This window comes from Neophocaena asiaeorientalis, unplaced genomic scaffold (genome assembly GCF_003031525.2).
Source record: "Neophocaena asiaeorientalis asiaeorientalis breed wild unplaced genomic scaffold, Neophocaena_asiaeorientalis_V1.1 scaffold93, whole genome shotgun sequence".
Lineage (NCBI taxonomy): Eukaryota > Metazoa > Chordata > Mammalia > Artiodactyla > Phocoenidae > Neophocaena > Neophocaena asiaeorientalis.
In genome coordinates this window covers 3,341,721-3,356,493 of record NW_020174273.1, presented here as the reverse complement: position 1 = coordinate 3,356,493, position 14,773 = coordinate 3,341,721, and the positions used below count along the sequence as shown (strand labels likewise).

At 42.7% G+C, this 14,773-nt stretch overlaps 1 protein-coding gene across 2 annotated transcripts in view; it reads left to right on the top strand.

Moving 5' to 3' along the window:
- ADAMTS12 (ADAM metallopeptidase with thrombospondin type 1 motif 12) overlaps positions 1-14,773 on the top strand; it is a 373,547-nt gene that overhangs the window by 216,263 nt on the left and 142,511 nt on the right. For both annotated transcript variants that reach the window (XM_024755783.1, XM_024755782.1), the window contains exons 6-9: positions 3,779-3,903; positions 7,948-8,097; positions 13,754-13,897; positions 14,482-14,626. In XM_024755783.1, the coding sequence (XP_024611551.1) occupies positions 3,779-3,903; positions 7,948-8,097; positions 13,754-13,897; positions 14,482-14,626 (564 nt within the window). The remainder of the gene's footprint in view (positions 1-3,778; positions 3,904-7,947; positions 8,098-13,753; positions 13,898-14,481; positions 14,627-14,773) is intronic.

Sequence of the window (14,773 nt, the reverse complement as noted above, 5' to 3'; positions counted from 1 at the left end):
GGAACTTAACTGAACCTCAGAGTGGGTGTGTGGGTATGTGGGTCTGTGATGTGTGGACCACCCACTGTAACCCATCTGAAAGATTATACGTTTCCTTTGATTCAAAACTCTGGGAACTCACACGTATTTAATTAGTAAGTAACCCACATAGGCTCATACTGAAAAGTGCTTTATAACAGCGGTCCCCAACATTTTTGGCACCAGAGAACTGTTTCCTGGAAGTCAATTTTTCCACGGATGGGGGCGGGGGGGGGGATGGTTCAGATGGTAATGCCAGCGATCAGGGCACAGGGGGTTTCAGGCAGTGACGTGAGTGATGGGGAGCAATGGGGAGCAGCAGATGTAGCTTCGCTCGCTCCCTTGCCCGCTGCACACCTCTTGCTGTGTGGCCCGGCTCCTAACAGGCCGCGGACTGGTACCGGCCCATGGCCCGGGGGTTGGGGAGCCCTGCTTTATAAGACCTTCTATTGCAACCCTCTAGCCTTGATTCAGATCAGTTATTATTTTTAAGATATTAAAATTTTTTTGAGGTAATTGTAGATTCACATGCAGTTGTAAGAAGTAGTACAGAGAAATCCCATATACCTTTCACCCGGTTTCCCCCAGTGGTAACATCTCTTATAACTTTGGTACAACATTAGAACCAATAAATTGATATTCATACAAACCACCTACCTTATTCAGATTTCACCAGTTTTACAAGCACTAATTGATGTGTGTGTGTGTGTGTGTGTGTGTATTCACAGTTAGTTCTATGCAATTTTAACATGTATAGATTTCTGGAACATTTGCCACAGTACAGAACAGTTCCATTACAAAGATCCCTCATGCTACCCTTTTGTACCTCCCTTCTGTCTACCGGCCTAACTCCTGGAAAACACTAATCTGTTCTACGTCTGTATAATTTTGTCATTTCAAGAATGTTATATAAATGGAATTATATAGTATATAACCTCTTGAGATTGGATTATTTTCATTCAGTGTAATTCCCTTGAGATCCGTCCAAGTTGTGTGTATGGAGAATTTGTTCCTTTTTGGTCCTAAGTAGCATTCCATGGTATATAACAGTTTATTTAACCATTCACTCATTGAGGGGCATTTGGGTTGTTTCCGGTTTTCTGCTATCATGCATGAAGCTGCTGTAAACATTCCACTACAGGCTTTTGTGTGAGCCTGAGTCTTCATTTCTCTGGGACAAATGTCCAGGAATGTAATTGCTGGGTCATATGGTAGTTGCATGTTTAGTTTTTTAAGAAACTTCAAACTGTTTTCCATAGCAGCTATACCATTTTACATTCTCACCAGCAGCGTACGAGTGACCCAGTTTTACCACATCCTTACCATTGTTTGGGTGCTGTCACTTTTTAAAATTTTAGTCATTCTGGTAGGCAGGTAGTAATATCTCATTGTGGTTGACGGCTCACCGTCTCATTGACGGCTAATGAGGTACAACATCCTTTTGTTGTGCTTGTTCGCTGTCTGTATGTCCCCTTCAGTGAAATGTCTCTTCATGTCTTTTGCCTGTTTTCTCATTGTTCTTTTACTGTTGAGTTTTGAGAGATCTTTAGATTTTTCTAGAGGCAAGTCCTTTGACAGCTATATGGCTTACAAATACTTTCTCCCACACTGTAGCTCATCTTTTCATTCTCTTCACAAGTTTCTCTCAGAGCAAAAGTTTTTCATTTTGATGAGGTCCAATTTTTCCTTTTCTGGATCATCTGATTAGTATCCAGTCTCTGAACTCTTTCCCTAGGGACCCAAGACTTTCCCCTATGATTTTTTTTGAAAGTTTCATATTTTACATTTCAGTCTGTGATACATCTTGAGATAATTTTTGTATAAAGTGTGAAGTTTAGATCAAGACTCATGTCATTCCTCAGAATTTTGTAATTTTCCAGATACAGATCCTGTACATGTTTTGTTAGATTTATACCACTTTCATTTTCTTTGGAACAATGCAAAATGGCATGATTTTTTAATTAATGAGTATTCTTTCAGAGACTTCCTCCCCCCAAAACAAACAAACAAACAAACAAGCAAATGTAGGGTTTAAAACAAACCTCAAAGCAATCTAATCATAGCTAATGTTTTGTCTGATAACTTGCCTTCTTGTCTGAAGGGGAAGTAAGGCACCTTTCTAATGAGGCCGGTCACCGATTAGAAGTACAGCTTCATCAAGGAGCCCCTGTTCTCATAGTCTTTGATTCAGTAACTGACCTGAGTGACCTTCAGCTAGTTTTTCACTTCTCTGAGGTTTAACTTCCTCTTATTATAAAATGAAAATAACAATGCTTTCTTTACAAGTAACGCTGAGAAGATGAAATTAAATTAGAGAATTTATGTGAAAATATCTGGCACATAAGTAAATGATCAAGAAATGTTTCTTTCCTTCCTTTTCTCCTTTCCCATTTTTCTACCCTCCACCCCCACTCCTTTTCTTTCCTCCTCTTTTCTTCCTTTCCATTCATAATTCATGCCACCTAGCCCGTTCCTTATGGTGGGTGTGGGATGTTTGTTCCAGTAGGGTTCCTGTTCTAACTACAATTTGACTAGTTGAATAGGAGACTGACTCACCTGTGCCCAGCTAGTCCCCAGAACCTCTCTCCCTCCACCACCATATACCCTATAATGGATGCTATAATGATGAGGATTGTTAAATAATGAAGTCTGTTGCTTTTATTTAAATTCTTTACACTAGGGAGTTCAGTGAGTTTTTATGAGCGATGAGCCACCTGTCTGTGTTTTCATGAAGGGAAGGTGATCTATGGTAGTTAATTAGCACGGGTGGGGGGACCTGGGAGTACCTCTGACAAGCAACCGAAGCCTCTCAGGCCTTGTTGGATTTGGGTGTGGGCCTTAGCAAAATACAGAATATAGAGAAGCAAGCTCATATTTTGATGTAGAGACAGCCCTGAAGATCTTGAGCCGAGCCCAGAGTAATAGACTTGAATTAGAGTAAGCCAAGGGAGGTAGTCATTCTCCACGTAGAATCCACCCTGTTTAAGAGATGGCACTATATAGAGATCCCGAAGAAATGAGGCAAGTGAAAGGAATTTCTCCTTTAGAAATTCGAATTAAACTGGAGCCCTTCTAGGGCTGATTATCCCTTTTCTCTTCTCTCCCATGTGACAAGTGTTCATCCAGTTAATTTGGAACAAGCCCTCTCCTTCCATCTCCAATAGTAACTGCGGGCCAGCTAGATATGACTTGGGAGCCCTTGAAGTTGCAGGCTGGGGCATCTACCCCAGCGTCCTAACTGGTTAAAAGCCTGGAGAGATTATGTCACCCTCTACCCTTTACCCACAGATGTCAAACCAAGATGGAAACCATGGGCAAGGAAACATCCAGTACATCCTTGCAGGATACCTCATGAAAGGAAGATGCTTTTTGTTGAAAATCTATTCATTTTGCATTAGAAATAAAAATGTCTCTTTGGAATTGTATTGGCATAGGAAGAAGAGAACCAGTAGAAATAGAACTTCCAACAGATCTTGGTCTTTGCTAATATATTTTTAGTTTTTCTTCAAGGGCTACTTGTCCCAGTAATAATTTCTATCCTGCAGTTCTCCCCTTTAGGTTCTTTTAGTGGAAGTCATGGGAATGATAGTGTTTAGAGCAGGGGGTTGGCCCAGAGGAGTACATTGGCCTCCCCGAATTCTTGCCAGATGTCTGGGACACCCACCCAGGGCTCATCTCACCTCGCTGCTTCTGAAGACTAAAATGATGGGCTCCGACCAGAAAAATCACCCATGCCAATCTCTTCCTCTTCTTTCTCCAGCAAGGATTGAAAATAGTTCACCATGCAGAGAAGACACTGTCCAGCTTCTGTAAGTGGCAGAAGAGCATCAATCCCAAGAGTGACCTCAACCCTGCCCATCATGATGTGGCCGTCCTTCTCACCAGGTACCCCAGAGCCAGGGGCTGCAAGGCAGGGAGGGCTGGCGGGTGAAAGAGTTGCCAGGTATTCAACCTCATGAGATTCTTCTGCTCTTTGCTGCTCTTGTCATTTAAAAGGCAGCATCTATCAACTAGACACTTCCTGACTCCCATACCAGTAAGGGAGCAGTCAGCAAACTTGCTAAATGCGCACAGCTCTCTGTGTTAATAAACTGCATCTGCTCTTTCCTATCCCAGTGACGATTTCATCTTTAAAACTGGCTTTTCGGTGCAGCTCTATAAACAATCGGGAAGCTTGTTAGCAGATCCTCATTAAAGGCTCCTTTAACTCTTAACCATGGAATTTCTCATCCTTTAATTTTCTTTTTAAAAATTTCCTCCAGGGCTTCCCTGGTGGCGCAGTGGTTGCGAGTCCGCCTGCCGATGCAGGGGGCGCGGGTTCGTGCCCCGGTCTGGGAGGATCCCGCGTGCTGCGGAGCGGCTGGGCCCGTGGGCCGTGGCCGCTGGGCCTGCACGTCCGGAGCCTGTGCTCTGCAGCGGGAGAGGCCACAACAGTGAGAGGCCCACGTACCGCAAAAAAAAAAAAAAAAATTTCCTCCAATTTAGAAAGCTGCAACTATCTCTACAGAAATCAGTCCTCCTTGTAACCCATCTCTGACCGATGTTGAAGACAGAGTATGGGGAGAAGGTCCTCCCCTGAATAGGCAGAGTGGTTTGCTTGCACCTTTCTCCCTTTTACCCTCATGAAGATACTATTTGTTCTGACTACAGAGTGACCCTATGGTGCTGAAGACCTTCTAGGACTCATAGCTGTGAAAAACTAGTGAATTTACCTGATCAACCTAGGCTCTTGGGATGCTATGTTTGCTCATTGATTCAATAAATATTTTTTGATTACCTACTAGGTAACAGACACTATTTTAATCTAGACAAATGAAGCTCTTAATGGGGGGAAAGTAAGTTTTCACTGGGCACTCCTATGCACATTCAGAGACATCCTGAAATCCAGAGATGTGTAGTGGAAGAGGCCTTTCAGCCTGGCCCTCCAGCTGAAGAGACCCTCATAAGCGGAAAGGCCCTGGGTGTCTTTTTTGTTGTCCCTGGGGAGGATAGGCTGCCCCTGAACATCTTGGCTTGTCATCTGTCCCTTTGACAGGGTTATCCCAGTGCATAGGTTATGTGCAAGGGATGATAATCAGCCCCCACCCTATCCAAATTTCTGTCTTACCCTGACCCAAAGTTCCAATCATCAGAATCACTCTTTTGAGTGATAGTATCAAAACTTCGGTTGAATGCAAATACGTTCCAAAATAAGTCCGTGGCATAAACCTATTACATTAGGTTCATTAGGACTTACGACACCTGGGTTGATCATAGCTCCCCTGGGAAATAGGTTGATGTAGGTGTAGAATGTAAGCACAGAGGCTTTGGGGAGCCAGCAGGCAGCCAGGGAACATGAGGACCCAGGCAAGTGGCCAGGGGAAGACTTCGGTCTAGGCAGGACCTGGCTGTAGGGAAGAACCCTGGATCATGGGACCAGCATTGGCCACCTGGCAGCTGTGTCTCAGCACTGTCTCTTTTCTTTCCCTGAAAGCAGAAATAGTTTCTCCTCTCATTCTCACATGCATAAATCAGTGAGTTAATGATAGTTGGCATTTAGGGAGTATTTGACACGGGCCAGGCCCTATGCTACATCTGTTAGAATAATCATCATTCCATTTAATCCCCACAACAACCCTGGTAGTTCATTACTGTCAATCATTCCTATTGTACAGATGGGGAACCTGAGGCTTAATTATGTCACTTGCCCAAAATCTCACTGCTTTTAACAGGTACAGTAGAGACTTAAATCCAGGTAGCTTGACCCCAATAGCCATACTATTACTCAGTAAGAATACGAAGGATCTGTTCTCCTTTTTTACTTACTGTGATCATTTTTCTTCCTTAGAACAGGGGTCAGGTTTCAAGCTTTGATGAACCTCACCAACTCCTAGACAGTAGAGAGAATTTCAAGTTCTGAAGCAGGATTTCTCAGTATCAACACCATTGATATTTTGGGTTGGCTAATTCTTTGCTGTGAGGGGCTGTGCATTGAAGTGTATTTAACAGTATCCCTGGGGGTTTCCCTGGTGGTCCAGTGGTTAAGAATCCACCTTCCAATGCAGGGGACGTGGGTTCGATCCCTGGTCTGGGAACTAAGATCCCACACGCCACGGGCCCACTAAGCCTGTGTGCCACAGCTATAGACCCCACGCACTCGGGAGCCCATGCACCACAACTAGAGAGAACCCCACGGGCCACAAGAAAAGATCCTGCATGCCACAGCTAAGACCCAACGTAGCCAAAAATAAATAAATATCAGAAAAAAAACAAAACACAGTATCCCTGGCCTCTATCCATGAGATGGCAGTAGCACTCTCCTCGAAGTTGTGACAGCTAAAATTGTCTCCAGACGTTGCCAGATGTTCCCTAGGAGGGTGCGGGGAACAAAAATCAACCCCTGTTGAGAACCTCTGCTCTGAAGAAATAGGTAGGCTCAGGAAAGGAGGGAAGTATAAGACTGAACTTGCTTCTTGAGGACTACGCTGAGATCCACTTCAACAGAGCTCACTATAGAGGTGCATTCAGTAGAAGGTGGTTTTGGTGTGAACACGCCTTGTGAAATGGTTCTGGTGGCTGCATGCCAAGGCGTGTTTTCTCTTTTACTATCCTCAGTGCATGGTGGAGGTGGAGCTGATCTCCTCGTGGAGCTCTTTGCCTGCAAGACCACCCCTATCTTACAATCCTTTTGTTACCTGCTTTTATCTTTTTTAGTGCTGGATACTTAATAGGCACTCAATGAACAGTTATTTAAGGGACCCAACTTCCTGCACTGTCAGAAAGTTGGTAGATTACCAAAAAGCATCATTCATCTTTTCCTAGCAGCTCCATGCAGACCTAGACTTTTTTTTTTAATGAAATAATAAAAAGTAAATCTAGCACTAGGTGTGGAAAAGCGTTTGGTCGGTCCTCCCACAGACTCAGAAATTATTTGAAATGCTTGGGCTGTATGATCCAATCTAGCTCTCCAACACGGAACTACCACTGCTAGTAGGGGTGCAGATTCACGTCTGCTGCTCATGCTGGGAGTTGCTTTCTCCTGTTCCATTGTCCCAGCCATTGCCTCTTGGAGAACTGAGAACTTATGGGGGTTCTCAGAGCCTGAACCTTTTCTATGGCCCAATGGACACAAAAAGCAGACCATTTATTGCCAGAAATCACACCCACACAAACCCCATGATGTGAAGGTCTGCAACCAGCTAAAGCTCAGAACCCTGTTGGCGTTTGTGCTACTCTTTCTTGGCAAAGACTTCTTGAACTAAAGAAAACCATATGACTAATTAACGACTCTTCAAAACTCTTGTCACTGATTGAAATGAGCCCTTCTAGGATATGGGAGCACATTTTTATATTTAAAAGCTGTAACTAGTATTTTGTAAGATCCTAGGAGTGTTTGTGTGTCCATCCCCTCCCATACGCAGTATTGTTAGGGTGGTGGAACTGGAGAGACCATTAATTTGATCTCTGGATGTGTTGATTGCACCAATTCCCTTTTTCATGAATGATTAAAAATTCTCAGATGAGTTTTGATGACAGACCTCAGAACGACCAAAAAGGTGTTTCATGTCTGAAAAAACCTCAGCCACTGATGGTTCTCCCTTCCCTATTTAAAAGTTCAAATTAATTCCAGTCTTCAATCAAATCCTTCCCTTATGGGTCAAATAATATAATTTGGCCTCCTGAGATTAAGAGCAAAAACAACTCAAAGTAAAACATTTGCCATATTTTCCTACCTTTTTCAGGTGTTAGTGAGATTCAGTCATCAAGTGGTGAAATCGGAATAATTCTAGTGAATTCAAAATTGCTCCCTCATTCGTATGGACTATTAAAACAATTTTAATCATGCTTTACAGACCATATTGAATGTGAATTAATACCCAGTTTTTTCCCAGGAGGGTTGTTGTTTTTTTTTTCCAGATGTACCTACTCATCTCTGTTCTCTACTTTCAGAAAAGACATCTGTGCTGGTGTCAATCGCCCCTGTGAGACTCTGGGTCTGTCCCACCTGTCGGGAATGTGCCAGCCTCACCGGAGTTGTAACATCAATGAAGATTCTGGACTCCCCTTGGCTTTCACAATTGCCCATGAGCTTGGACACAGGTAAAGGGCCAAGGAAACTGAGATCTCTTCCTCATGTTCATGCATCAGTATCAGTAGAGGGAATGGAGGGAAACTTAAACAGGGTGTCAGGAGAATCTGATTGCATTGTGGCTTGAGAATCTCATCTGTAAAGGGGGGAATGGGGAATCACACCTGACAAAGATTCCACTCTCTTCTCTGCTCTGACCCCTTGTACCATCGACATCACAGAATCAAAGAGGCCACTGCAATTCTCTGAGTTAGAATGAAGCGAGCAGAAACAAGGAGATAAGCTTTACCTTAATTAATTCAGGAGTAACTATCCCCAATTATTTCTTATGAAATGGTAATATTGTTAATATCACTAAAAAGTCATAAACCTTAACATTGTGTGCCCTTACTTTATGCCAGACGCTTTGCATTGTGTCACTGAATCCACTCAACGACATTATGAAGTAGATACTATTGTTGGTCCCATTTTACTTATATGTATTAAAGGAGAACACTGAATAAACTGGAAAACTGCTATAAACTTGGAAAGCCCAGCAGACAAACACCAGTTAACAGAAGGTCCAAGTTGTCACACAAATGTGTGAATTTGGTTATGTGAATTGACTGAAGGCAGGTTTCAGAAAGGTTGAATAAAGGAATAATGAGGATTCTGGATTCTCTAGGTATCAGAAGTTCCCATGGAGGAAAGATCTTAGCTTATTCATAATTTATTGGGGTATGTATTAACCACAAATAAGAGAACAGCACGCTGATTGGAAACTCAGAGTAGAGAGTCATTATAAACGGCTCAACTATACCCCTGCCTGTTTAGGAATAGCCCCGTTCACTGGGTTATTCAAGGCCCAGCCTCTCTGGCCTGAGCCTCCCCACCATTCTTCTCATATAATATTGGAACTTTTCAAAATACTTTTACCTGAAGTACAAAACCAGAGTATGGGCTTAGAGCTTATTCTGGATTTTCCATCAACTAGGATTATGACCTTAGAGGATTCCCTTCACCTCTTTGTGCTTATTTCCTTATCTCTGAAGTGAGTAGGTTGAATTAGGTACTGTGATTTCTTTGATCCTTACCAAAAAGCCCTGGGAGATAAATGTGATCTATTCTAGTATCCTTAATTATCAAAAATTCAAATACGAAGAGGTTAAGGGACTAGCTTATGATTAAATAATGATTGAGGACAGAATGCTAGGTCTTGAAAAGACCAGGCCATAGTTGTTGGCATGTTGATAATAAGTTGGCAAAATGAAAATTATTAGTATGTGCAAATGTATAGGCATCCTCAATCCTGATATGTGGAAGGACTGTCCCTTGTAACTTGCAATAAAGTCATTGGTATCAGCAGCGTCTGCTGACCGAGCAATGTCAAGTGAATATAACTAGGTCAAACTGAGAAATGATTGCTCAAGACATTCCCGGCGATGGTATGCCCAAGCTAAAGAAAAGTGGAGAAGACATTCTCAAATGCTCACCACTTGTGTCAAGAATGGATCCTTTATATACTCAATTCAATTTGGCAGTTTTAAAAAAGTAAACTAGTGGTAATACTGCCATATGATCGAGCACTTGTACTCCTGGGCATTTATCCTGGAGAAATGAAGATTTATGTTCATACCAAAAAGGCTATACATGAATTTTTTTTTTGCACATCTTTATTGGAGTATAATTGCTTTACGATGTTGTGTTAGTTTCTGCATGAATGTTTATAGAGGCTTAGTCTTAATAGCCAAAAACTGGAAGAAACCCAGGGGTTGTTTCAACTCAATATGGTGAATGGTTAAATAAAATGTGATGGATCCATACCATGGAATACTACTCAGCAAGAAAAAGGAACCAACTATTGATACATGCAATGACCTTGATGAATCTTTGAACAATTACGCTCAGTGAAAAAAGCCAATCCCAAAAGGTTACATACTGTAAGATTCCACTTACGCAGCATTATTGAAATAACAAAATTATCTAAATAGAGAACATGTTAATGGCTGCCAGGGTTTGAGGAGGGAATGGGGGAGGGAAAGAGGTGAGTGTGGCTATAAAGTGCAACGTGAGGAATCCTTGTGATGGTGAAAATGTTCTGTCTTGACTGTATCAACATCAGTATCCTAGTTGTGATATTGTATTACAGTTTTGAAAGATGTTACCATGAGGGGAAAGTGGGTAAAGTGTACATGGGACCTCTTTGTATTATTTCTTACAACTTGCATCTGAGTCTATAACGATATAATAATATAAATTTAATATATAAATATAATAAATTAAAAGTTTAATTTTTAAAAGGGGACCTTGGGCCATGTACAGATGACCTAAATAGAACACTGTCTTCTAAATGGCAAAAAAAAAAAAAGTTTTGGGTCACTGATAAGAAAGACAAAGTTGAAGGCAGACATATAACCTTGAGTTTGGGTGATAGAAAGAAATACTTTGGTAAGACACAAAACTGAAGAAGACATTAGGAGGGTCTTGGAGTGTCCTGAGAAACTTGTTCATAGCTAAAGATGCGTCTGAGATATTTAGTTCCTTCTTTAGGTGTAAAGTTCTAACTAGCTGTGAACCAAACTGAGAAACCCTGGGCAGATCAATGAAATGGCCTGAAGCTGCCCGGAAAAAGAAAAACACAATAAGCTACGATCCTAAGAAGATACTCATTACAGTTCAATGACAAAGATACCCCATTGTTCTTGAAAACGTAGTTGTTTCATCATTGATTGCGTAGGATGCAAAAGAGAAAGTGAAGTTAACTAACTTGTGCTATGGCCTAAATAAATAGTTTGATTTTTATTCTGAGAAAATTTTAAATTCCGTTTATGAGAAGCCTGGATTACATCCATCATCCATACCTAAGCTCTCATCCCTTATTGGGTGAGTTACCAAAAATGAAGATGGAATTCCAGCAGGAAATTTAAAATGTCTCTCTGAGACGTAGCATCCTTTTCCTTTAAGTAATGAAAATGTCATGATAGAGATGAACACTTAAAATGCAGTATCCACCCGATATATCCCACTCTTCTGGATTGTGATATTCCATTTATTTCATTTATAGAGCTTTGCTTGTTGCATTTACCAAATTGATATTTTCTGAATGCGTTATAAAAGCTCACATTCATATTTGATGATTCTTGTTCTCTGCTGGTTCTTCTCCACCATAAAATAAACAGTAAAAGGCAGGGAATGTCTCACCAAGTGATACCCTGAAACCCAGGCAGTGACTTAGCTTACTGTTTCATGTCTATAATTTCATAAACCCATCTAACAGGAATTACAAAACAAAGATGTAGTAAAGCAGGCTAATCCAACAGCCCAGTTAGTTGTTTCAGACTGTAGTAGGCTCCTTACTCCAAGCTGCTCTTGAGGTTCATCCCGCCTGCTGGAAAGTAGCTTCCTGGAAACACCTTCCATCCCTTTGACCCCATGTGCTTTCCTTGTCTCTCATTATTCATTGACCCACTGATCCCATGTGACAGGAGTGTTCCCCCTATATAGAGAAAGTAGACATGTCCAGAGGGACCTTTGTTTAGCAGCACTGCTTTTCTTTTGTTGGATGGGAGCACAGAGGAGTGATAAAGCTGGAGGGGGAATGCTTTAGTGAATTAAAAACTTTAGAGGGAACAAAATCAGTTCCTTTTGGGGAACTAATATATTTAGAGTATAGGTTTGAAGCCACCCAGTATATAGGATCCAGCCATATGGCTTGTCTTATTGGTTTTTTGGCCACGAGGCATGTGGGATCCTAGTTCCCTGACCAGGGATTGAACCTGCACCCCATGCACTAGAAGGTGAAGTCTTAACCGCTGGACCCCTAGGGAAGTCCCGCTTGTCTTATTGGAATAGCCAATGCTAGAAAAACAATTATTCATAGAGATTTTTAGAATCATGCTTGTTTAGGATTTTTCCTAATTATTGAACAGGTGAACTTGTGGAATACTTTATGAACTGGGTAGGACTGGATTTGCAACAGGCTGGGGAAGGCTTGCTCGGGGGGTTGGGGGGAAACAACTTTCACTGAATTAAATTCTTTGTGGTTGGGTGGTGAGAGCTCTGTAGATTAATTCCCTGACTCCTTTATGAGTTTTGTATTCATGTGGAATGTGATCAGAGTCTGTAAGTAAGTTGATAACATCTTAATGCATTAAAAATAATACAAGAAAATCCCTAAATCCCCCAAAGACTATTTTCTGCAAGAGTTGCTAATGTTGGTCAGATTTTATTAAAGTTAGATATGAGCTTCCCTGTCAGAGGGATTGAATTTCACCAGCAGTGTAAGAGGTCATACTTTCCTGTGTTCAGATTTGGAAAGTTGAGCCAACATCTCAGGGCTGTAAGTGTCCAATAAGCAGATTCCAGCGGAGAGGGCTCTTGTGGGGACTCAGAAGTCATCTTGATGGTGATCCTGAGGATTTGGTTTATAAACTGACACTTCTCAGTCTGCCTGTTTCCCAGGCACCTCCTTGCCATGGGAGTCAGTTAAGCACTTTAGGGCCTTTCAAGACTGCTTCACCTGGTCATCCCTGGCAGTGGGAGGTCAGGGAGCCAACCAAGCAAGACACAGACAAGAGCACTGATTTAGGAGCACAAAGATCTGCAGAAGACCTAGTTTTGCCACAAACTAGCTCATGACTTTTGACAAATCTCAAAGTCTCAACTTACTTATCTAGAAAAGGAAAATGAGCTAGCTAGACAATGATAAAAACAGCAATAAAAAATTTCTGTCATTGGGCTTCCCTGGTGGCGCAGTGGTTGAGAGTCCGCCTGCCGATGCAGGGGACACGGGTTCGTGCCCCGGTCCGGGAAGATCCCACATGCCGCGGAGCGGCTGTGCCCGTGAGCCATGGCCGCTGAGCCTGCGTGTCCGGAGCCTGTGCTCCGCAACGGGAGAGGCCACAACAGTGAGAGGCCCGCGTACCACAAAAAAAAAAAAAAATTTCTGTCATTTACACAACTTATATATATGCCAGGCACCTTGCTCAGTGATTTTCAAACTTTATTCCACTCAAATCTCATCCCAGGACTATGATGATGACTCCATTTTCTGCTCAGTGAAACTCAGCAAGTTTCAGTAACTCACAGATCCTTAAGTAGCAGAGCTGGAATTCAAATCCAACTCATCTGTCTTCAGATACCCCACTCTTAACCCTTGTACTGTAAGGTCTCCCTAATGTCTGATGTTGGAGGACTCATAACAATACTAGAAAGAAATCCATCTCCTCCAAGCTTGTGGCCTTTGACAGAGTCTTCCATAGGCTTCCCCTCTCATGCTCTCCCTTAAATTATGATGAAAAGGGAAGAGGAACGTTTTGCTCTTTTGTGCTACGGTTGCTACAGCAGGAGAAAGAGGACAGCTGGACGCAAGATTTGCCCCCCGACTCTAGTCTCACAGAAGCCAAAGCCAAAGTGGAAGCTTTTAGCTTTCTGCCAAACAGAAGTTTTTGAATTAGCCACATGGCTCCCAGGGTTGCATATTTGAAACAAAGCCATGCCTGAAATGTTTCCTGTGCTTTTGAGTTGAAAATTAGCTAGACCCCTCCAACTTCAAAGGACTGCTTTGTAATCAGATGCCTTCTGTACAGAGGTGGCTCTCTGTGGGTTATTTTCACCTTGGAGAAACTGTGGTTTTCTCCTTGTTTCACGCCTGCCTCCTTGATACCCTTGTGTCTCTGCCCCCTGCAGCTTCGGCATCCAGCATGACGGGAAGGAAAATGACTGTGAGCCTGTGGGCAGGCACCCGTCCATCATGTCCCGCCAGCTCCAGTACAATCCCACCCCACTGACGTGGTCCAAGTGCAGCAAGGAGTACATCACCCGCTTCCTGGAGTAAGTGACCGCACATCTCAGGACAGACTCACTTGGCTCTCTGTAAACCGGAAGTCACTTTGAGTTCTACCCGAGGCCCGGAAAAGTCTCAGTTCCTCTCACAGGTCACAGTATGAGGGTGGCAACAGAAGGGGTGGACCTTACTGCTGCTTTCTGACCTTGAGATCTAGGTGGGTTTTGCCTCCAGCCTCAGCCAGGTGAATACTCCATCTCCCCCCGACTCCCCCTTCAGCTTGCTTCTGTCTGAAGGTGGCTTTTTATGACCTGATCGTGAGTTAAGTCCCTGGGGACTGGCAGAAGCAACCCAGACGAGTCAGTGGTCATTGTACCCCATTTGGGGTAAGATGGTGATTTTCTCACTTTACCACTGCTTGTATTTCTTAGATCACATCTGAACAAATGGTGTGAGATGCGATTTGCATTTCCTTTTAGACAACTCTCACCTTGGGCCTGATAGAAATAAAGTTGTCTTGAAGGACAGAGTACACTAGAGGAATGGAAGTTTCTCTTGAATAAAAGACTAAATCTTTCATTTAGGAGGAGATCATAAGCAACTGCTCTCATTTCTATTAACTCATTTTCAGCCGAGGCTGGGGGTTCTGTCTTGATGACAACCCCAAAAAGAAAGGCTTGAAGTCCAACGTCATTGCCCCTGGAGTGATCTATGATGTTCACCACCAATGCCAGCTGCAGTATGGCCCCAATGCTACCTTCTGCCAGGAAGTAGAAGTAAGTGTTGGGTATATTGGTGCCTCTGGTGGGTATGGGCAGGGCTTGAGATCCAGCATGGTAAAGGAAGGGCCAGGGAAATATTTGGAAATCCGAAGATCCAGAAATGGAAACTTTCTATTCATGGCAAGATGTCTGTAAGGCAGA